Source organism: Gavia stellata, chromosome 13 (genome assembly GCF_030936135.1).
Source record: "Gavia stellata isolate bGavSte3 chromosome 13, bGavSte3.hap2, whole genome shotgun sequence".
Taxonomy (NCBI): Eukaryota; Metazoa; Chordata; class Aves; order Gaviiformes; family Gaviidae; genus Gavia; species Gavia stellata.
In genome coordinates this window covers 4,035,105-4,060,176 of record NC_082606.1, presented here as the reverse complement: position 1 = coordinate 4,060,176, position 25,072 = coordinate 4,035,105, and the positions used below count along the sequence as shown (strand labels likewise).

Sequence of the window (25,072 nt, the reverse complement as noted above, 5' to 3'; positions counted from 1 at the left end):
ACCTCCCCTGGTTTCTTACAAGCCAGGCTTGTCTCGATCTTATTAGTCTGGGACCTTACCAAGCATATCAGCAATATGCAATACAACATGATGCAGATAATCCTTAAATTCGTCAATGCTTCTGATGGGAGATTCCGTTAGCACGCTTGCTACCACATCCATGAAATTTAATGCCAGTCCCAGGAGGCCTTTCAGGTTATTAAACCACATACCATACTAAGAAAGAAAAATCTAAGCCCCAAGGCCCTATCATCTGAAACCCACCTTTAGAAATTAATACAGAATTCCAGAAGTATACTTCTACAGCAGTGTAACAACTATAAGAAACTTAAATCCCCACAAGATATATTTGGCCCTAACAGAGTACACATATTAGAATTATCTTTTCCTGGGTGATGTTTCTTTGGGTATTGAAGAATATTATGTTACTGTCAAGTTTGGCTGAGCATGTCTACTTTGTGTGATAAAGCGTATCAGCAACTGGTAAAAATTCTGAACATTTCCAGCTTCTGCAAATAAGGAGGCAACTGAAGCCATCGAAAGCAGAGCAGTGACTAAGCATCTGAATAACATAAGACACATTAACACAAAATTAACATACAGCAGTTACAGTACAGCTATTCATCCCCCGCTGCTGAGAGGCAACAGATTCTTCCTTAATTGTATTCACAAGATGTTAACTTTCCACCAACTTCAACCAAGTTTGTTGTGCCATGTTTCTCTAGTATTGTTTCAAATAAAGAGTACAAATATGATAAATCAAGCTTCCACCAAACCTTAAATACAGATCTATTTAAGCAAAGCTGCTTAAAGCTGGTGCTTTCATACTAAAGCTTATGCTTCCAGCACACCAGGATTTCACTTGAACAAATACACTGGGATCTTAAACAGAAAACAAGACATGTTTATAGGGAGGATATACAGAGATTTATTTAATCAGGTTTACTATTTACAGTTGAGATCACTTTCACATACTACTTTGCTAGTCTACATGGCTACATTGTTTCCAATCCAATTTAAGATCTACAGTCAAACAGTTCACTCAACACATAAAACCGCTCTTCATAGAAAAATGAAGTATTTCATTATAGAACAGTAGTGCATACATTATACTCCTGAAAAGCCAGCTTATATTTTAAACCACTAATGTTTGAAAGATTTGATCTCTGAAGGTCGAAACTGCAGTCACATAATCCTAAAATCTCATTTAGTCTTTTTTGTTTTTACAATTTTTTATATATAAAGTGTACTGGACTTCACACTTAAGTGTTTGTTAAAAAGTGACACTGGTGAAGGGCAAGATTAAAATACTTTTTTCTCAAATTATATACAGCTGGCTTCCTTTGTACAACTTTGGCCAAAAAAGTTCCATGTAGTGAAGGTTTAAGGAATCCTCTCTCTCTATGCAAGAATCAGCCAGTTAATGCTTAGAGGTAATCTACCAAAGTAGGCACACATCCTTTGACTTTCATATCAACCAAGTTACACTTAACTTGCAAATGGCTCTGAAATTAGAAAGTTTACTAGTATACTAAAACATTTAGATACATGAATAGCCGGCTAAAACAGTGAAAGTCACAGGTCATTATATGGGTGTGTGTAAAGCTGAGTTGTTTTGCCCGTCACCAGTGTACAGTACAGCTGTCCTTGTCTGTGAAAGGTGTGCTTTGACTAAGCTGAGGGCAAGAAAGCTACCACAGTAGACCTGGCCCATTCACCTTCCACATAAGTGAGATAAGATTGAACTGCGCGTTCGCATTCTCTTCTAGGCATAGGTTCCGCCAGTGATGAGAAGTTCGTAGGCAGGATCCCGACTCCTCCTACATAGTACTATACAGGCACACAACATGCCCAGAAGCTATGGAGAGAAACAAAAAAGAAAACAAGCTGAGTACAAAGAAGGTACTTCAAGAGATTTAACCTCAGCACAGAAATTGTCAGCATGCACCGACTGTAATTGTCCATAAGGTAAGTGGCAACAAATGCATTGTTCTTGAAAAAGCTTCATTTCCTGCTGCAGAAAACGAGGGCCAAAAACTCCAGCCTTATTTTCTTGCAAGACTGTCTTGAACATCTTTAACAAAAGTTTTTTTGGTCAGCCACTTGTATCCTGCCTCAATAATTCAGATGGAAGAAAATACTAATTTTTTAATGAAAGGTACAGAATTTCAGATACTGTATCTGGTATGAAAACTCAAAGTGAAATTCAAATGCATTAGCCTCTAATTGCTATGATGAGAAAGGGCAAAACTTTAGAGTTTTAGGAACCTACTTCACTGCTGAAATCTATTTCAAATGCTCAATCTCTTAACATGTCATATTAGAAAGCTTAAGTCCAATGTGAATTATTCACTTTTAGACATTTTCCTGCTGCTAAAATTCACAGCACCATCCATGACTGTGCTGGCAAGTTTGCCAGGAATTTAGGGTATGATCACCCAGTATACATTTACAAGACTTAAATCAGATGAATGTAGGGCATGATATTTTACAGAAGTTGCATGTTTATTGAAGGTAGAGTAAGACTGTACCTACTAAAAAAAAATCAGGTATAGAGTTGTGTTCCATGGCCTACAGTAATGGACAGTAGCTTCTAGTAAAGTAAGAGAATGTATGGATTTGGTCATATGCATAGAAGTTTATTCACAGATGCAAATATTTCAAGAGGCTCCTGTCATAGCTCTGGATTATAAAAGCATCACCCAGAAGGTAAATAAGTTTCTTAAAAAAACCAAAAACCACCCCAAATAACCCTTCAACAGAAAGCAAACAAGAATGAAATGGGTGAGCAGACAACCAAGTGTAAAGCTTCTTCACTGATACAGCAAAAACCCAGTGACAACACAGCACCGGACAAAAGGAGAATTACTCACTTTTTCAATAAAGTCTGATGCAAACATCACATGTATAACAAATTTTAAACCTAAATGATGGTACATGCAACATAAGTACTCAAGTCTACTGAAAGACTGAAGAGAATGTTTTAAAAATCCTAAGTCTAAATACGCAGTGACTAAAAAGAGGCATGATGAAAGTCTACGATGAGCTTTTCATTTCCTGGAAAGGAAAAAGATTAATAATATTCTTTGTCTGAGTTGTATTATCTGCTTTGGATCTATAGCAGAAGCCAGCTCAGGTTCAAAAAAGCATATGGAGAGTAAACTAGAGTATGGCACTTCAGCCTGTTGGTAAAAACAGCACTTTCTTCACTTTCCATCAGTACTTGGGTGGTTCCAGTTCGCAGACTAACTCCCAAATATACATTATCATAGAACAGTTTGGGATGGAAGGCACCTTTAAAGGTCATCTAGTCCAACCCTCCTGCAATGAGCAGGGACATCTTCAACTAGATCAGCTTGCTCAGGTTGTTATGTTCATGTCAGAGTAAGAGGAAAAAACAGAGTTACATGAGAGAATGACTCTTCATGGATACTGCCCTTCTAAGTGAGGAGCTAATATCCACAATTAAAAAAACAACTTAGATTACGACTTGTGAGATGGAGTTTATGGTAGTTGTCAGTGGCTACTACAGAACTCTGAAGAAGGCTTGCAGCCTGCAAGTACAAAACCTTCATCTTTTTCCCCTGTTCAAAACAAGGATAAAACAAAGAGTGTGCTGCAAAGAAACACCTCCTTCAGTCTTTTGCTGTAATTCTTTTAAGTCATTGATGTCAAATAAATAGAAGTAGCTCTGTCACATTTAGTTATTCACACAAAGATAATTCTGTTCAATGACTCAAGACATTGAATTTATACAGAGTTGTATAAAATCTGAAACAATCAGGTACTATAATAAAACCTAATGTAATCAACTTTTCACTTACTATTTAAACCATTTATACCCTTTAGGAGGCCACTGAGCATAGAATTCACTGTAAACACAGAAGTAACTCCCATGTTTCCACTTTCTCTGCAGAAATGATTTATGTAATTTTGAAAAATATGCTAGCACCTCTAAAACTTTTTCTAAGGCATTTGATTCTGTTTCTCTTTAGTTGCTACTTAATATTGCGAATAAAAATATTTTAGAAGTCTGTGTTGAGGAAGGATCCATGCATGCCCCTCTTCAACTTCCAGAAAAGTTTAGACCTCTCCCACAGTCAGAAGGTTTGTTTAGGTTTTTTTATTAATTTTTAAAATTTTGCCTGCTAGCAGTAACTGTATCCAATTTTTCAAACCAATTTGCTTTTTTGTACAAAAAAGCTCACTGGCTGTATACACACACACCAAGCTCAGTATCTTGTAAATGATCACTAACTACAAAAGCTACCTTTAAGCATGAACTCTGCAGCTAATCAAGCAGCATTTCTACTGCACTGCAATGCCTTTGCTCCCTTCAGTTTGCCTCCTATTTATTAATAGTTCTGTGCTGTCATTGTGGTTGAGAGCAGGGAATTATTGCACACTCGAAGATCCCCATGGTAACTGAAACATGAACATACCAAAAATTACTTCTATGCAGAAAAGACTTAAGTTTTCCACAAATTCCAAGCCTTGCAAAAATTCTCCTCAGTCTTTTAAAGTACTGAAGGCTAAAATTTGTTGAATGTAAGCTGTTAGAGGAAATGAACTTTGGACAGCCTTATTGCATAACATATGAAATAACAATCTGTTCAGAGTTGACTCTCTGCAGAGACCATAGGAAAGGTAGTAAAAGTCACCAAAAGGTAAGAAAAACATAATTACTCCTCTAAGTTTATAGGACATGACCTAGGTTACAGGCCATTTGCTGAAGTTTACATACTTATCTCCATTTCAATTAGCCCACAGACTATTTTGCTGAGTATGAGGCTAAGTACATACTTATATTCCGTGTTACAAATAAGAGGATGTCACAACTTACGTCTTAAGTTTCAGAGGATAAATAAACTAAACCATATTTAGACTGTTCTATATCAACTTGACTGAAACTAATGTCTTTTTAAAACACGTGAATTTACAACCATTTGAACTGTGGAGCAAAGATACAAGAATATGACCTCTGATAGACTTAAATGTGACTACCACTCAGTGAATATTACTGAACAGAAATTTCAAGGGTATTCCCAACACCCTGTAGTCTATATTTATCTTTATTCTATGCATTTTCTAAGCAAGTATCACATAGCTTGTTTTAACTTTAAGCAAAAAGATTGCAAAATGCTATACTGCAGCACTAGTAAAGAAATTTCTCTGATGTTCTTATTTTCTTGACAAACTGCTTATACAATATATACTTTCTGCTTGATTATTGACATGTGGAGAGAAATCAAAGTGCACCCACTGCAGAAGGGTTACAACTAATATGCTTGCCTAGGATTGATGAGCCAGGAATAACAGAAGGATGCAAGCAGTCATATTTCCATTGCAAACATGTGTCAGAAATTCTGTCCCAATCCCGGAGAGGATTATAACTGGGCTGCATTTTGGGGTGGACCTGTTAATCAACCTACAAATTCCCAAACTAGGAATAATGCCTCCTCCTGGGATTCAGCTCAGCCAGCCTCATAACATACATTTTTTTCCTACATAAATAATCTGCCACAGTAACCACGATTCTGGTAAATACCTTCATTTACATTACACAAATATATTTCAGTGTTCAAGCAGACTAAATATTGCTTTAACAGTTAAAGCTTTAAGAACGGCAATTAAAAAAGTACCTTCCTTCAGAAGACTGAGCACACATCTCTCCAAATTTAAAGTTCCATAGCTGAAGTAATCTGGTTCTGGACATTTCAACAATTTTACTGAATAGCATTACCTGTGAGTACATTCTTGTAGCATTGAAATATGAATTTAACCGTATTTTCACAAGACTGCTTGCAAATGATTATTTACCATCAAACATACAGTCCAGCTCAAAAGCTGCTTTTGAAAACAGAAGTGCCTAAAGCACCTGAATTCACAGGTACAATGTGTTATGAATTCAGATGCTACTAAGGGCACAAAAGTAACTTTGAAATTAGTTTTCAAGCCTCTTGGGATTCAGCATATGTACTACATTTCTCAGATGCCATAACATTGGAACAGTCTGAAAATAATGTGATTAATGTACTAAGCCTGCCAAATTGATGAGCATTCAAAATTCCAATTTTACAGAAATGTTTAGAAAACTATCCTAGTCTTTTTAACAAAATCGAAATAAATACAGAGATATACATTAGTCTATTTCCTCAGTTACTTTTTATGACCAGGGTAACTGTAACAACTACAGTTCACATGGCAGACAGCCTATATGCAATTTTACATAGGCAGGGTCTCTAGTTTAGAACCTCTTTTTTTGCTTAAGTCCAGAAACCAAGAAATGTCCAAGACAATGCAAAGCTCAGTTGAACAAGGGCAGAGTATGTTATCAAAAACCCTGGTGTATCTCCTGGGTGGTCTTGACATTATTTGTATGCCATGAAGCATAGTTAAGCTGATGTACCTCTAAAATGGCACGAATATGAGCTATTTGTTTTCAAGTTGGACATTAAATATTATGCAAATTCTTCAAGTGTTAAATGCCATCAGAGCCCATTCATGATACTCAATACTTAGATAATTAGTTTTCAGGAAATAATTTACCATTTACATTCTAGTAGATGTGACATTGGAACATAGCTGAACAGCCAATCTAATAGAATATACATCTACATAGCAGCAGTTTTTAGACCATGCATCGTTGAGAAGTTCCATGTTATAGTGTTTAGATCCTTTTGACTGATGTTCATTTATCCCCCAAACAAGTAGGGACTAAAGCTGTCATCACCCTGTGCATACCTGTAATAACCTGTAGAGCAGTTTAGAATTTAATTTGAGAAAAAGTTTACAGCTAAAGAACATTCTCTTACCTGAATAGCGGCAAATGCTAGTGCTGCCCAGATGACATACATCATGATCTCTTGAAGCTTCTTAACAACCAGAGCCTCACACCCCTGAAACAAGTAGACTTCTTATATATCCATCTGGCAAACACATTTAGATACACCAAAAAAAATGCCCCAAAAGCATCAAACAGGGCAGAAAGATAATCCAAACACTAAAAAAACTAATTAATTAGTATATCACAGATGAAAAAAACAGAGAGAGGTTTTTCTCTCTAGAAACCATCTTTATGGAAAAAGGAAATACACCCAAGACTTCATGCTCCCACTAAAAAGAAAATTAAATGATTGTCAGCAAAAGCACATGGCTACATAAGTTCATATTTTGGCTGCCTTACCTCAGAATAAAGGTCCATTGGGTGGGTCAAACTGCCAGTACAATTGCTGAGGGCTGCTTTGCAACAGCTAAGTGGCACACTGTTATTTTTAGTTTGTTTGAACCAGACAGTATTCTCCCAGTCTGAATAGTTATGGATCCCACAGCAGCGCAGCTGAAAAAACATGCAGGTAAAGAGCCAATGTGTTTATCAGTCAAGAAGTGGGATGAGACAGCAATTCTAATTACAACACCAAGAACACAAGCATATTAAGATTAGGCTACCTTTGTCACTTGAGTAACACAAATTATGTGACAGTTACTTAAGCAAATCATAGACTGGGTGTATTGTAAAGGGGCCTATAGCCTTAAATCATTTAAGATACTCCTTACAAAACCCAGACTTGCAGTTCCAGTTCTTGGGGAACATCTGACAACCCCCTTTTCCCTCATGTCTCCCAGAGAAGACAAAAGCTTTATTTTTGGCTTAGAACAGCTCTATCCTTAAAGCTTACAATGGATGTTTGAAAAAACCTGGACATAGTTCTGGCATGAACCAGCATTTACTCTTCTCACAGAACTGCAGTGCAGAATTAAATTTCATTTTATATGGTCACATGCCTACGTGGCCATGTAGAAAGCCTTCAGGAACGAACCAATTAAAAACACAGCTCCATTCTGCTGAGAGCTCATACTTTCTTGCAGTTCTTGGAGTTTTCTTGTGTACAATGCAGCCTCAAACAGAGGTACTGCCCTAAGTGTCAATTTACCAGGTTTTGTCCTTTTTCCCTTTCAGGAGGGATTTTAAGCAAGGTATTAATTAGTAGTCTGACTGACTTAAATGTATTAGACATTTAATATGTAAACATTAGATGACTTTTTAAATTGATGCAATTGTAAGAATGTTGAAAGGTCCCAAATATTCCTTAAGTCTGATCAGTTCTTTTAGCTTGTGACACTAGCTTTCAGCTAGAATCAAGAACACTCCACCCCCCATGTTCTAGATAAGTCTGTGCAGACATGAGAACGCTCTGCAATCTTCCACTGCAGAAAAATACATAAGTACTAAATATTTGAATGCAAACACTGATTCATAGATAGCCAACTACACAAAATGCATCTCCCCAACGACAATGCCATAATTCTACTAATTTTAACCGAGTTAAACTATTTATTGACAAATCAGCTGTTTCCTAAATTTGTCAGAATGGAGGAAGATGTGCTACACAAGTAGCAGAGCAACACAGCATCTGTGTTTTAAGGACAGAAAGGACTGTGTCTCGTAATCTCACCTGCCTCTGTACATAGTCAATAGCACGACTGGCTGCATCAGGATTTGTCCCATTGTATCCATTGTATACTTTCCGAATGCTGTGATCAACTTCATCCTCCACCTGTGAAGTATTCAGAAAGCATCTGCATTAGCACACCAACAGATGTAGTACAGGTCTAGGTAAAATAATTTCACTTGTAATTATAGCAATTCAGGAAACCAAGGTAACTCCCTATCATCTGAAATTAGCATACTTTGGTGGTACAGCTTCTTATATTTCTAACTTGACTTTTGCAAAGATGTTGCTAGCTTACAGCTAATGGACAAGAAAAAAAACAAGCAGCTATCTTCCGTAAGATTTTAGACAAAGCAGCTTTGCAATATATCTCAGAAAGGAAATAGCTTTTATTATGACACTGTGGCAGACATTCCATGCAGTTAAGGACTTACTCTCCATAAGAGCATGCATTCACCTTTCCACTTCCTCCTACTCCTTCATAATTCCAAACCAAACCCAATATATGAGCTAACTCGTTCCGTTTGGGACCACAAGGATATGAGTAAGTCATACCACCTGCTCTTCCCATTCCCACTGAAGCACAGGTAAATTCTCAAAAATGAGGTCTTTTGGCTGACTATTCTACCCTACAGCAACCAAGTTCTCTGTTCAGTCCCAGTCTCCCAGCACTTCCTGAGAAATGTTGATGGCACTACATTGTGCCTAGCAACAGTTACTGGAATAGCTCCTAAAGCTACTGCAGATGAGTCAAACTGCTAAAGATGCTGTCAAGTACATGTGTTAGAAATGGATGCCACCCAAGAATTATCACTTGTCCCCTAAAAGGTATCTTATAATGCCCATTTTGGAGGAAATCGTACTAGAACATATTACTTAATATTTTTCAGTGTAAACTGTTATTTAAATGCACAGAAAGTTTGGTGTAGCTAAACATTTGTACAATAGTAAGATTAGCTCTGAATTTATTTTTTTTCCTACCACATCCAACAGGAATTATGTGCAATTAGGGCTGACCATTAACTAAGCATGCATATTCTTTAGATTTGCAAGTTACAGTAGGAAGGTCTTGCCAACACATCATTCCCTTAGGTGCTTTAAGGGAAGAATTTTCTGCAGCAATAGTACAAGCTTCATTCCCCTCCCCACTTCCCTCCCCCCCAGGATGCTGGTTATTTTTACAAGTAAATCTGTATCAATACAGATATGAATGAAAGTCAATTTAACCTGCACACACAACTTGTTTCAGACGAGCTTAAAATCAATTGTTTGATGATTTGACTAATGTGATTTACTGATATGACTGATATCACAAAATAGCTGTTCAATTTGTCATAGAGGTTTTTAAATAATTTATTTCAGCACTTGCTTGCATATCATTTGGCTTATGGTTCAATTAGGGCAACATTAAGCCTGAAAGCCATGCAAATTACATACAATGCAAAGAGAAGTCACTAGCTTTAGCTAACTGGCAGGTTTTATGAAAAATGAAGAGAGTGAACTACTTCATCCAGGGGAAAAAAGCCACTAAGTCCTCAACTAACTGACAGCCTGTTTAAATCCTACTACCATTTACAAAAAGACTTTTACTGATAAAGACCAATGCTAGCAGATCCTACAGCAGGTCAGTCTATCACAGTATGACCTAGGCAAGCTTCCCGTTCTTCTGAAAGGGTAGAAGTCTGCATTGGATCCACACACGCAGGTTTACAGAGGCATGTTGGAAAATTAGGTGATTTTTTAAGATCAGTCATTGTATCTTAAAAAGGCACAATGCAACTTTCTTGAGACAACATTATACTCAGTCTCATTTGGTACCAACAGTTTTGATGAACAACTGCCATGGCTTCAATCTTTCCTTTTGTTTCTCAAGTTTTGTTTGGAAGTTTGTACAGTTAACACTAAAGTAATTCTAACATGATTTGGGTGCCTTTTAAAAAAACAACCCAACAAAACCCCACAGATCTATGTGCCATGTCAGAAACAACAGAACAAAATTAGCAAGGCATAGAGCTGCCTTATTTATCCTGGCAAAAATAATCAGAAATCTAAGCAGATTTCACCTCCCAGTTCACTGGTAATAAATGGAAGTTATTTCTGACACTCCTGTTGCACTTGAAAACAACAGTTTAAGATGCTAAATACTGCAGGGTAGTTCAAAACTGCCATTTTTACTAACAAAACCTGTCTGTCCTTTCATACTGACTCCCACAAATGGCTTAACGTCAGACTATGCTGCCACCAAAAAAAGACTACCTTCCCTCTTCCCCCAAGCTCCAACCCTGCATTACCTACAGCTGCTGTGAAACTGAATGGTAGCAAGACAAAAAATGAGAGGCAACAGGAACACGCAGCTGGGACCAACCCAATTTTCAGTGTTACTCAACATGTTTCCTACTCTCCAGGAACTGTACTGCTCTCCTCGGTTGCTTCTAAGGACTACTTCCACTACAAGCTTCAGAGTCCCAAATGAGCTTCTCAGTGCACTGCCGAGATACCAGAAATCAAATGTAGACCACAAGAAAAATATATGCTGAATTTAAGCATCACTGATAGAGCATTTCTGTTGAAGCAACCTATTCTAACTGTTATTAAGCTAGATTTATGATGCATAGTTCAAGGTCCTCTCATTAGCTGCTTACTCAAGGCAGCCTTCCTTTGTAAACCAAACAAAAACTCTACATTTTTACTTAATGGTTATCTCACCATTTCTTTCAGGACAGCAGGACAAAGCAAGAAGGAGAGGATACTGAACTAGTAAGACCTGTGTTGTTTATATAAACACAGAAGGCCAAAGAAAGGTAAATGGTGGTGTAGTTCATCTTGCTATTAAGACTTCACTGAAGTGTCCTATAATATGATCAAACTACACGTCACAGCTAAAAATGCCTTTTTGCTATTTTTTTGGGCAAAATTTAGATGTGGACACAACAAAAGCCAGTGAAACCGTGCAAGTTAAAAACTTATTTTCTTCATGCTACATCATGGACTCTCTAATACCATGTGGTATATTTCTGCCACATATTATGCTGGTAGAAACACAAATAATTTCATTTTTCTGGTCCTGTTTCTTAACTTCCATTAAACAAACAGTGGGAGAACCCACAATTTCTTTAGCCATAACCCTCGTCAACAACCTGTATAAAGCTAGACAGCATACATTAACACATTCAATCTATTTGATTTTATTATTATGCAGTGTTAGTTTGTATACCAAAACACAATAGGACATTTAAGTTATTGCATAGCAAAACAATATGTCCTATGTTCAAATATTGTGTAACCTAAAACACTTACAAAGTCAAAGCATAAATAAATTAGAAGACCATCTGGAAAACAGAAAGGTACCAATTACCATGACCCCCCCTCTACTGTTCAACTGTTTATATTCCAGCTATTTTTTTTGCCTCTGAGAAAACTTTCTACTTAGCTTTGAAGAATATTGATGTTCTAAATTTTAAGATACTGATATCTCAAATTAACCCACTTAGAGGTTTAGTTTTATTCCCTTAACAAACACCCATGAACAGTTCTACAGAATCAAATACAGTAAAGATGACACCTCTATATTTTGGCCACAGTTCACAACAAAACATTTACTGAAATTGAGAACTTATTACCTTTGCTCTGTAAATGTATCCAAGAACCACCACCACAACTTCAGTGATAAAAACCAAAAGCAGGATGATCACAAACTGTAAAATATAATCAAGAGCGTTCGTGCAAATAGTTTTATTCATTTACTTTCTGAAAGTCTCCATATAGATTGAAAGTAATTTTTCAGGTAAGGTTTTGATTTAACAGATAACTTAAAGCAGGCAATTAAGTTGATCAAATAAGCCCAGAATTTACTTCATTCAATAAACTACAGTGTTCATAGCTTCACCAAGTAATAAGAAGCTGCCCAGCCAGGCAAGTGCTGATCATTAGGACAGAAAATACCATATTGGACTGATTTAATCAAATGTTTCTTTCAATCTTCTTTCTAATAGATAAATAGGAATGTCACATCAAAGAAGCGACCCAGGCTGTTACTAAGAATAGTAGATGGACTAAGGGAATGTTTCTTCAGATTAAGCCCTGCAACAACTGACACAGACAGCAAGCTATGCATTTGTCTCAGTAAATTTAAGAGCACTTTTAAAATGCACTGTTAAAGAAGTCTACACAGCATCCAACAAAAAACCCCCAAAAACCCCATGGGGCCAGTTTAAATACTGGCCTCTCTTACCTAATTCTCAGGCTGAAATTACAGTTAAAATGCTTGGAAACACATGGCATAAAATACTGCAAGGTGTCCAAATTAAGCCATAAGGAAAAATATTTAGGCATCATAACAACCCTCAGTTAACCTCAATGCAAGATACTTAAAACAAGAAGGCTCCTGGATCACCTTTCTCTCTGTCCAATTTCAGCTTTTCAACCAGAACAGATGAAAGTGAGATTTAGAAACAGTTATGATTTAATCATATGGGTTTACTTTTTTTAAAGAGATGACCACAGTTCTGAAAAAGGTAAAACTGAGGAACCTTCTGCTGCCAGAACAGGCTAATTTAACACCATTATTCAGAACAGGAAATTGAAATAAGATGGTCATAACAAAATATAGGGGGAAAACATTTAAGGCCATAAAATAAGATTAGAACAAACTTAAAAAAATTTTAGAAGTCTACTAGAAGGGAAGGCAGCTAAATATACAACAGGCAAACATCATCATATAAAAACTCTGCAACTTACCGTAGCAAGTCCACAGCGACTTTCGCGAATTGTGGCACAGCACCCAATAAGTCCAATAATAAAGAGAAGTGTTCCCACAGCTATGATAATAACTGCTGGAATTAGTGTGTAGACATCTTCAAAGAAGTGATCATAGTCATCATATGTGATAAACACATAGGCTCCCACGTAGCACAGTATGCCTGCTGCTGCCTACAACAGATACAATAATATGGTGAGCTTCCTTGAACACCAAACCCTCCTTTCAGCAAGGCTACTTTGCAACAATTATTTTATCAAACACCATGAAGTAGTCTTCCTCAGAAATTAGACGTTTTTTAAATTTAGACACCTTTACCAGGTTATAGCATATGTTTATTAGGAATATCTCAAATGGAGGCTAGCCAGTAGTTTTCAGACTACATTTAATCTAGGCAGATTTAGTTTTGACTACACTATGGAAGTCTGAGGCATGTAGTCAAGAAATGAGGGTAACCATGCTATGAACATCAAAATCTTGCTCTGTGTTCTCAAATACTTTCTTCCCATGCTGTGTACTATGCCTTCTACATAGTTTAACTTCACAAACTCATACTTTTGAGAACAGGATTCCAGCCCATCCAAGCAGCAAGGAAAATCTGATTCTAATCAACAAAGCAGGCAGGAACAAATATAAAACAAATATAAACCACCATTTATTAAGAAACAGAATCAAATACCTAGAGACACATACCACAAAACTTTTAAGAGATGTACTCCGAAGAATCATTGTACAAAATCGTCTTTATTAAACAAACAAAAAATCACTTAAAGTTATTGCAAGAACTGTAGGATGGATCTGCCACTATATCGATTTAAAACACTAAGACAAAGTACTTACACCAATCTGACATGACCTTACCTCCCTTCCAGATGCCAACACATCAATACCTTCACTAACTTTAAGCTGAGCAGACCTAGTGAAGGACAGACAGCTGTTGCTTGAGGAGGCGGCTAACATACATTATTTCAAAATAGAAGGGCCTTATAAATTTTTGCTTTACAATGTCTTTCATAACTGTCTTCACACTTGCTGCAGAATGAAACAGTCCTGCTATGTATTAAAATGAAGCATTTATGTTCAATTGATTTGCAATGATGGACAACATAATTTGAGTATTTCACAACACACTTTTCTGGTGTCTCAATACAAAGCTAAGCTAAAACAATCCACTTGGAAGATGCAATGACTAAGCTATGATCTGGGGAATTTAATTTTGCTGTAAAAGGTAGTGTCCCCATTACTATCCAATCCATACCCTGGACACAAGAGTTCACTCAACTGGCATATTACACACTTCAGCTCTGACCTGAGGAAGAACACCACAGGCTGCCTCCAGCCCTCCTTTCCCACTCAGTGGCCTTGTAACTACCCCTATCCCTGCACTGCAAAGAGGAGGGTGGACAGACACACATATAGCTAGTTTGAGCAGCTATAATACTATAAGACTGGGTCATGCTATTGTAGACTCAAAGAATCAATTAATAATTCAGGCCAGGACGGACCTCAGGAGATCATTTAGTCCAATTTCCTGCTCAAAGCAGGGTCAACAATGAATTCAGACCAGGCTGCTCAAGGCTTTGTCCAAAGTCTTGAAAATCTAAGGATGGAGATTCCACAGCTTCCCTGGGCAACCTGTTCAGTGTGGCACAGAACAAGACAAGCCATAAGACGACTGGTACCTAGTATTTCAGCACTGTTTGCTACTATGTACTAGATGTACTGCAGTATTACTGCAACTACTTCCTATGAAATACTGCATAAACACTACTAGAATAGTAATTTACATATGGAATATCCCCTGCAGCACTTTGTTATAAAAACACTATGTCAAAGAAAAAGATATTAAGAGCCAGCTCAAAAGTATCATCAGTTCTGCATGGATTTGAGGATTATATTTCACCTTTCTGCCTCTATTCTGCAGTGAAGGTAAGTGTGTACTCCGCAGGAATCTTAAAAGCATCCAGGAGGCTCACATTCATCCAACAAAAGGTGCTATGCACATGCAACAGTAATGAAACTGAAAATTCAGTAACAGCCAAAGACCAATAGCAAAACATCTTCTCCAGACAAGAAAATCTGAAGTGAACAAGCTATTACAAAATCGCCCCTTTACACAAAAGATGTTGAAATGCTAATCCAACTATACAAGTCCTGCCATGTTAGGTACAACATGGCAAAATGCAGACATACCATTTCTGTACACAAAGCAAAGATTCAAAGTAGCATCACTGAACAATGGAATTACATTAACTGTTGCCTAGCAATGAAGCATGTGAATGACAGGACAGTGATGTAATCTCCCATTTCTAAGAACTAAAATGCTTGTTAGAAGTATGGTATATTGCAAGGTGGCAGAATAAAAACACAGCTGCGACTGGCATCAGACACCGCAAAACTGAAATGAGAACCATTTGTGAACCCCTTTGTCCTTCTCTGTTGTGTGAAATTTAAGTGGCTTCTTTCTTTTTTAAGAAAAATCTGCTTCATAAACTGCATGAGCACACATATTTAAAGAATATATTTGAAACAAAAAAGTTTACCCTTTAAAAACTCCCAACTGTCTACATGTATTAGCTTTCCCTCCCTACTACAAGAAGCATACACACTTTAAGAAACTTTGCTCTTCCAGTATTATTCCAGACAAGTCTTACAAGTAGTGAGATGAAATATTGTCTCAGAAACTAAGAAAAGCCACACTCTGTGCTTGTTAAAAAAAAATAATCTTTTCTAACAACTATTGGAAAGTATTTTCTTTAGACTTCTCAGATTAAAACAGCCTGGTCTGAAGACTTCACTAAGTCCTTTCCACACATGGTACTATAATGACTAATCAGCCATGCCAGCATTTGGCCTTGGGTTTTGCTTCTAAAGAAGGTTGTGGAAGAAGCTACAGAATTTTGGGAACAGCAGTGTGCATTCATATGTCTCTAAACCTTGCACTAGAATCATGAGGAAGTTGAAGATAAAGACATTGCCTCAACTTGATGAGGTGACCATACCCTTAAAAAGTACTGCTATCTCTTCCTCAGAATCACTTCACCAAGTACTCTTTGGCGGGGTGTGGTGTGAGTGGGTGCGGGTGAAGTCCTGAAAGCCACGGTGCCTGCTGGAACTTTCACAAGTTTTAAAAGCTCTGGACATTAAAACTCCTTTCCTGCGTATCACAGTTTAACACTATTTTTAAACAGGTACAATACCTAGCCTATCACAGAACAATGATAACAGCAATGCTACCCAGTTAGTTTACAGGAAAACAAGTTTCAAAAGCCTTCCCTTTTCCTTTCACATCACAACCACATGACGCTTAGTGTTTTCTTCAGCCTGCTCTAAACCAGGAAGGGGGGAGATCTCTAAATCAGCATTTTAGCTTGGATTAGGAAAGTGCTTTTGAAGCAATCCTTTTGCTCATCTTCTGATGATTTTTCACTTACTACCTTCTGATTTGCATCACTGAATAGTCTTAGGAGTGTATAACAGGACTCACCTTGGATGAAACTAAACCAGAAGATGAGTGCATTTACTGTGCTAATGGCTAATAGATGTTCAGTGGATGGGACCAGACTAGCCTGAGATCCTTCCTCCCTCCCCACAACTCAGTAGTTTCAAGATCTGGTCCTCAGCACAATTGGGTTTTGTTCCACCCCCACAGTACCATGTTATATGTTAATGTAAAGAAAGCATAAATACTGTGACAACAGATAAAGAGCTAGTTTTACCTATACAAAGTATGCAATCTACATTGATCAGCGCTGCACCAGTTAAATGCACATTTATTACCTGTTGCAACCCAAGAATAAAGTTGAATGTGTACTTTTTAAAAGTAAAAAAACACCCAAAACAGCACCATGCACTTAAATAATTTCTCAAAAATGGAATCACCCAGAGAAACTGAAATCTGTATCACAAGTAAAGACACAAGGATAACTTAAAAAAAATCGTAAAACAATTCAAATGTCAATGCTTATTATCCTGCAGAGTAAACAGTAAGTCTGCAGAAGTCTGAACTCACTCAAGTCAAAGACATTTGAATAAAAAGCTACCACATTTACAGTCACGCATTTCCCATCATCAGATGGAAGCCAAATATATGAACCATGCACAGTTCAAGCAAGTCTTTGATAAACAGGGCTCAAAGGAAGATTCTCAAACTTAATCTGCTCAAGGCTCTGAATAGAGATGGCAGCAGCTCCTGAATCTGTGCCAGGTCACATGCCTGCTCTAGGGAGATGACTGGGTTATTCAGCATTCGCACATCCTTTTAGAGTTGTTTGCATCTAACTTGTAGTACTGAACCTGAAGTGGCATACTCTTATTTTAGGATGAATTAACCTTTAAAAAGGCTGACAAGGCAAGTACAGTCAATGAAGACTGTTTGTTGCAAAAGGCTTGAACAATTAGATATCCTTTTCATCAGAGGAAAAATGAACACCAAGAACTGTTTTCATGTTTTCAGTAATGCTCACACACTGCAGCAGTTTGAAAGCTAAAATTTTGGCTAGCTAAGGTGACTGCTAAGTAAGATATTTAAACTACTTGTTCTGTTGATTATTTGTTTATCAACCACGGACAATGCAGCTCCATTTACAAACTAATGCTTCCTTATACTATCCTACTAATGTGGCTCCCAAACAGATCTCACGAAAACTTGTCCAAAGATTTTGTATCCTTCATGTTACTTTTGCTGTTTACCTTGCTATTGAATTTTCTCCACTTTGGAACCACAACAGAACCCACAGAAAAGAGTCTTTGAAATTTTTTTGGTACTCTTTCAGTCAACTAGGCCAAAGAATAGTATTTGTTCCTTTAGAATCTGCATTTTATTCACTGTTTTAAGAAAAATACATGCACTCTGAACAAGAAAATGAAGGTAGCAGCAAAGTTAGGAGAAAACACTTACACCTGATACCCAGTTAGGTAAGAGGAATATTTCACCTTTTTGGTAAAGACACCTACTTATAAATTCCTACTGCTGCCAACTTTACCATTGCTAATTGGTAAATTTTGGTAGTAATACATATATCCCTGTAGACCAAATTATTGGTCATTCCACTACTAAAGCATCTTTCAAGACTGGGATTGTAAAATACACCTATGGTGTATTCAGATAGACCATCTGCATTGTCTTTGCTAAAAAGAAGCAAAAAAAAAAAGAAAAATTCTTCCACACTAAGAGTCCCTCACCTTTTCTGCCTGGATCCTGTCCTAGGATCATCTTCCCAAACTGTGTATTGCTTTCCTTACATTAAACTTCAGTGTATCTTTGTTCTCACTGCCTTCCTAGTCTGATGCAAACATGTTTTTAAGAAAACATACACTCCAGGAGAGATTTCTGAGGGTCAGCAGTTATATCAGTTTCATTCTTTGTAACAGTTACTTTTGTTCACGCATACCAATGCCTGAACATTTCCTACCCGTAAGTAGGGACACGGGTATTGTCATTTGCCACCCAGTTTTTGGGCTTCTTAGAACAGTATCTTAAAAAGTGTTTTTTCACACTACTTCTCCATTATTTGACTTCTACTGTATTTCTCTGACATTTTCAGTTCTCTCCAACGCTAGAGTATTCATAACCTGATTACTGTCAGATAGAGAAAGAATTCTCCTTATCTACTTCTTCAAGTTTTTCTTTTAGCTTTCTGTCCTTCAAAATCTTGTTCTGCAGTTTTAGCTTCAAAGGCCCTATAGGATCTCTGCTGTTTACTTCTCTCTTACATTCTTTTCATCCCTTCACTATTCTGTATTTCTCTTTCTACTCCCCTCCAAAACAAATGCACACCCATACTTGACATTATTTTCTCTACTTGCTTAAATTGGTGCCCATCCACCTTAGAACCCAATGATTTCTGATACTCTTCTACTTTGTTCTCATCAATAATAATTTAACTGGAACACTGAGCTATAACTGTCTTAAAAAATCCTTTGGGAGAAGAAAACTAGCAAATCCATTCAACTTTGTAACATAGTTAGAAATATTCTAAAGGCTTATAAAACAAAGCCATGCAACATTCAAGTAAGCCAGACAGCTTTGTCTATACTACCCAAACTCATTTTGTAACACCATTCATAAAAACCTCAACTTCAAATGCTTTTGCAGCTAAAGTAAAAGGCTGAGCTAGACTACTTTCGCATTTGGCATTACATATTTTAAATATCACTAATTGCGAGAGGCAGTGCACTAGCAGACTTTTTCTTGCATTGTTTTGTTTTTTAAACTAGAAGAGATGTTAACGATATAGCCATTCTTTTATACCTATTTAGTCATCGGGGTTGTAACTTCACCTGGTGCCCCACTGTTTCCAGATTCCTTGGCCCTGCACAAGAACAATGCTACAAAGTTTCGCCAGGTAAAGCGATACTTCAAATTCCATGTACTACTCAAAGATATCACATTTAGCTTTGCAAGTTGTTTTTGCTTCTGCTAGGTATTAGCTCTACTTTTAAGCACAAGACCAAATGCAAAACATCCTGAAAAATCTCAGACAAAGACTTGAAACTCATCCTGTAAAGAAACATAAATGCTACTTAAAAGCAAATCAAAGCCCTACCAAAAATCAGGGCCTTGCCCATGTTTGCTACCTGGAAATTCATGTCCAAACATTGTAAGGAAAAAAAAAAAAATCACTCAGACATGGCATGACACTTCCAGAGTTTCACATAAATTTTTTATGAAAAATTCATTTCATTAATGCGCGATTCCAAACCATTACACAATCCTGCAAGTACACTCACTTCACTGCTATAGCAGCAGAAGCACAAAACATTCAACTTACACATCCATGACTGTCCTTCAACACAAAAAAGGCTTCAGTCAAGTAATCCCTGACAGGTAGCCTTTGGGATCATCTCAATTATAGTCTTTGATCACCAAAAAACTCTCAAGAAGTTTCTTCATTACCGCAGCTTTTAAAGTCCAGATGAGAAACAATTCTCAAGCTCCCAGTAAAACAGAAAAATTACTTGGCTTATTCCTATGTGTAAGGGGAATTGAGCTCTACTTCTCTACTTGTTCTTTCTACTGCTAAATTTCAATGAATTTTCCAATTGCTGCATTTTTTTTTTCTTCTTTTCTACCAGAAAACCCAAAACACACTACATACACATTGATAGCTACAGCTCCTTTCAAGGATAGCACAGATAGTCCCCTAAGATAATGCTACATAATTTCCAATTCTATAGTTACTGTACTGTGGTGAGCATGCGTAAGTTGTAAAGCGAGCAGGGAATTGTAGAAAGCATTCTTGCTGTACAGAACTGAAGCCTTGAGATTTCTCTAAACAATCATACCAAAGAATGTTTTATAATAGCTTAGTCAAATGAACTGTAAAATTAATGATTTCAAGTCAGTTAAATAATTTCAAGAGCAACTTAAAAAGCTAGTTCATAACTACTGAGTTGAAAGTATTGCAGAAGCGGAGTTCATCCCTTTTCTCAACGAAGAGGACATATAGGTGAAGAAAAAAAACCTCAGAGCAAGCACAAGGTATTAGGCACTGTTTTAGCAGAGCAGGCTGCCAAAGCACATATATTCTCTGGGAATATAAAATAAACAGACTCCCTTTTCTGAAGCAAGACAAGACACTCTGAATATTTTATCCTTCTATCCTATATCCTAAACATAACCCTGGAAACATTTCCCTAGCATTTTTGTCATCTTCTCATTTCTTCCAAGGTGCTTTCAACTGAATTATGCAAGTCACCCAATGAAGCTTTAAATTAAGAGTACACAAAATAAACACATTTAACAGTAGTCTTCAGATATTTGTTCCAGGTAAATTTATTTCTTCCTCTTTCAAATCAACGCAGACTTGTACTTTAACAATAGTTTTCTTTTAAAACATGCTATTTTCAAATACTTTATGATCATCTTTTATTTGTAATTGGTCATATTCAACATTTCATCACCAAGATATCAAAAAATATTTCTGATTATCCACTACTATTTTGACTTTTAGGACTACAGTTTAATGTTTTCCTATCATACCAGTCATTCTAATCTTTCCCCCCACTGGAAAAAAAAAACCCACACACCTCATACCACATACTAAATCCTCAGACAGATCGATCAATGTTGGGATTTCCACTCCACGAAAAATATTTCTGAGAATATGTGTACTAGAAGTTTAGTTATTTTATTTCTAAGGTGTATTGTCTTTCACATGACAGTTACTTCCTCCTATGCAATACCTTTCCTTAAAGAAATGGACTTAGCATCATCTAAATGAATATGAAGTCACTAGTTGACCAAATAGATCTTGTGCAATCTTAAGACAAGATAAAGGCCAACTGAAGGACTGCTTTTCCTTTGCCATTTATCATATCTACTCCAAGACTAATTCATAACAACAAAACACTAAGAAACATATTAATCTGATCTGTATTCCTCTGATCTTTCTAAGAAGGGCAAGTTTTAACCAATGCTTCTTATCAATGCATTTTTTTGTTAAGTACCTTTGAGCTTAAGCACTCTATGCAAAATTATCCAAAACTCAAGTAAGCGTTTCATGCAAGACAGACATCAGGCTACTCTTGATGACTACTACTCATGATGCTGATTTCCCGTAGTATTTTGTTTTTAAGGCAACACGTGTGTCTACAGTAGATGTACTTAATGTTTGACACTCCTGCAAATACAACTCAGCTAAACTGTCAAAGTACCACACCAAAAACTTGGAAAGGTACTTAAAGTCTGTCCATCTTTCTGTATGATAAACTAGCACCTGTCCCGCTGTGAGTGGAAGACAGTTTCCACAGCCCATTTTCTTTAAAAAACCCAAAATCCTGTAGTCATTATTAACATGTAGGAATGTACAGTTAATACAAGAATTTAACAGGATGTGAAAAAAGTTTTCACAAGACTACACAGAAAAAAGATGACATTTTTCATAGCATCAACTAGAAAATTTAGTAAGTAGCACCAGACTCTTCAAAAGGAGATGAACTTGTTGAATCACTGGCAAACTGATTGGAGTTTGGGTTATTAAAGTCAGCAGTCATAGACAATGAATGAGTGCGTATGGCTGTGACCTGTCAGCAAGCCTGATCTGCCTTTTTCAGAAGACTTGACAGAAATTCTAAAAAAGTTGTTACATTCTAGACTACAGAGTATAACAAAAACATCTCTGCTTTTTCTTCAGCAACAGAAATGATAGTTTTCTGAACATCTCGCACTCGTAAGACAGCTACCAAAGCACTCTGAACATTCACATTCTCGCAAATACAAGACCCACGGTCGGAGAATGGGAAAAGTTATAAATCACTTTGATCAGCTACTCTTGCAGAACTTTCTACAGCAAACTATACAGAAGCAACTTGCTATTATTACAGATGACCATGAAGATGATGATCATATGTAAGACTTATATATGATACCCCAGAGACACATTAAAATTATAAAAGCAATTAAAGGAGGTTTCATAGTTACTTGACCAATTATAGGCAGTTACCTATTGTCAAGTCTCAGTGGAAATCTGGATGATCTAATTATCAAAATTGGAACTACATATGAATGACAAGCAAAAGATTTCTGTAACAGCACAGAAGCAACTACATTGTCAACTAGATGAGCACCAAGCATTAACATACACAGCTCAGTCAACAAACTAAACATGCTAGATCAAGAGTTGGAATTGTTCTTTCTCTTTTGCCATTTAAAAATGAAGAGGTACTACTTTTGATGAAAGTATGTAGATTTCCTATTTTTAGGCTACAGCTTGCTAAAAAGAGGAAAACCACTGATTTTTTTTAATTCTCACTTTTTGAAATCCTGCCTCATTCTACATGCAGCTCATGAGCGGTAAGGTTGTTCCAGCACAAGCAACCCAGTTACCCATCCGCCAGAAAGCTATCAGCATAAGTTGACTTCTAAGGCTGGAAATGGTTTACACAATACAACATAGGTGACATTTTAATTTGACATGAAGTACATCCTATCTAAAAACAACCTGTCCATCTTAAATTAAGTCAAGTTTGTCTCAAAAAGTAGTAAGTAAAAATTGTAAAGTGCTAGATTCAGCATTAGACAAAATAACTTTGTATTCACTGCTGTTTAAGATGAGTAATTAAAAACTTCAACATGCAATTAAATTACTAAATGCAGCAAGTAACAAACAATACCTTTCAAATATATAAAATATGAAAACTATCACTAAGCTTTTGGGGTGGGGGAGAAATTGCATACAGAATTTGTGTTCTTTTATTCAAAAGAGAGCCTAATTTCTATCAGCAACTAAAGAAAAACCTACTTCAAGATGCCATCAAGAATGCAACTCACAACTACATGTCCAGTCCAAAACTTTAAGTATGACGTAGCAGATATCAAATAGCTTTTTTAATGCCATTTGCAGCTATGCACGTAACAAAAAGCCACACCCAACAAAGCAGATTCTAAACAAACAGCTGTACTAAAAGGTTGATGTAACCACGTACTTCAAAGTTAAAATTACAGACTCCTAATATGCACCACTTAAAGTCAAATATGCCTCACATTTACTGCTCATCTCTCTGAACAGCTGTATACACAGATACTGGTGAGACTGCACAGATATGCATTTTCGCTGACCATAGTTCGTTTTTAGGCACCCATGAGAGACATTCCTTTGTAAAAATTTAGACAAGAACATTTATCCTGTAACACTTGTTAGATTTCATATGGCTTTCAATATTAAGTGATGTAGCTATATATAGCTACATTTTTATGTTCTAATATCTTGTTACCCCACTATTACTTTTTCAAAGCTGAAATCTTTGAACAGCTGGGACAACAGATCTTCTGTTCCTGGAGCTACGATTAGAGGATGAGAAATGCGGCAGCTAAATGCAGAAAAGGAATTCTTAAAGTCTACAGAATATACTTTAATTTGATTTTCTTTATTTAGCATTACATTGTTCTGACAGGCCAATTATTACAGTGAATGTAATGCCAAGCTACAGCCTGTATGCCCATCCTGAGAAAGGCCGCGTACAGCAACCTACTGTTCCATGAACCCGGGTAAGCTTTTGTCTTACTGTCAGCACGACTGTAGTTGTGGCAGGTTTAAGCGATGCATAAATACTACTATGCAACTGTGGTTACTGGAAAAAGTGAAACATGGACTATTAAGATATATATGTATCTCTCAATATATCTATATCCTAATTTCGTGTTAAAAATACAAGAAAGAAAACGCTGCTCCATAGTTACCTCTAAGTATTTGGGATAGACGTCCTTAAAATAGAAGGCCAAAAACTAGATGGCCGTAACAGCTCTACAAAAATTAAACTGACAAGAGACTTGAAAATCTCAATAATGCAACTCAAGCTGTGTTCAATTACACAAGCGTCTCTGCCTCAAGACCTCTAATGCTCGTTACACCTTCACTGCCAGGCTACTGAGGCAACAGATTCAGCTTCACCCACCTCCGAACTTTGGGGGCGGTGGACTGGGAGGGAAGGGACTGCGCCCACCGCTAAAACACAGGGCCCCGCGAAGGGGCTCAAGACGCCTGTTAAACACGAAGTGTTTAAATACAAACTGAACCGGCGAGGCGGCGCGGGTGGGGGCTCCCAGCTGCTGCCGTACGTGAGCGAGGACCGGAGAGCGGCGAGGCGGCCCGGCGCAGGCCCGCAGCGCCCTCAGGGCCGGGCCTCGCGCACGGCCGACCTGGGCCCTCCCCTCACCACGCAGCTGAGGGAGAGGCAGCCCCGCGCCCGAAGACCCTGACCCTCCCCAGCCGCCCCCGGGCTCACCCAGAAGATAAGGTTAAGGAAGACCAGGACGGTTTTGGATGAGGTGATGCCGCACTGCCCCATTGCGCCTGCCGCCCCTCAGCCTCCGGCCACGCGGCTCCTCTCCTCTCCTCTCCGCTCCCCTCAGCTCAGCTGC

The 25,072-nt window shown here is 37.4% G+C and overlaps 1 protein-coding gene across 2 annotated transcripts; it reads right to left on the bottom strand.

Moving 5' to 3' along the window:
• Nucleotides 1-901: 901 nt before the first annotated feature.
• TSPAN3 (tetraspanin 3) lies at nucleotides 902-25,072 on the bottom strand. Of its 2 annotated transcripts, XM_059823874.1 has the most exons (7): nucleotides 24,937-25,072; nucleotides 13,191-13,382; nucleotides 12,074-12,148; nucleotides 8,457-8,558; nucleotides 7,187-7,339; nucleotides 6,816-6,899; nucleotides 902-1,858 (listed from the first exon to the last, which is right to left on the bottom strand). In XM_059823874.1, exons 1-7 carry the CDS (start codon nucleotides 24,997-24,999, stop codon nucleotides 1,766-1,768), a joined length of 762 nt encoding a protein of 253 aa, XP_059679857.1. In that variant the 5' UTR covers nucleotides 25,000-25,072; the 3' UTR covers nucleotides 902-1,765. The 2 variants fall into 2 exon arrangements, with proteins under 2 accessions (XP_059679857.1, XP_059679858.1); XM_059823875.1 differs by lacking the exon at nucleotides 12,074-12,148.

Coding starts and splice junctions, on each gene's coding strand:
- TSPAN3 (XM_059823874.1), bottom strand. CDS start 24,999: ATGGGGCAGTGCGGCATCACCTCATCCAAAACCGTCCTGGTCTTCCTT. Junction 13,383..24,936: donor TCCTTAACCTTATCTTCTGG/GTGAGCCCGGGG, acceptor TATCTGTTGTAG/GCAGCAGCAGGCATACTGTG. Junction 8,559..12,073: donor GATACATTTACAGAGCAAAG/GTAATAAGTTCT, acceptor AATACTTCACAG/GTGGAGGATGAAGTTGATCA.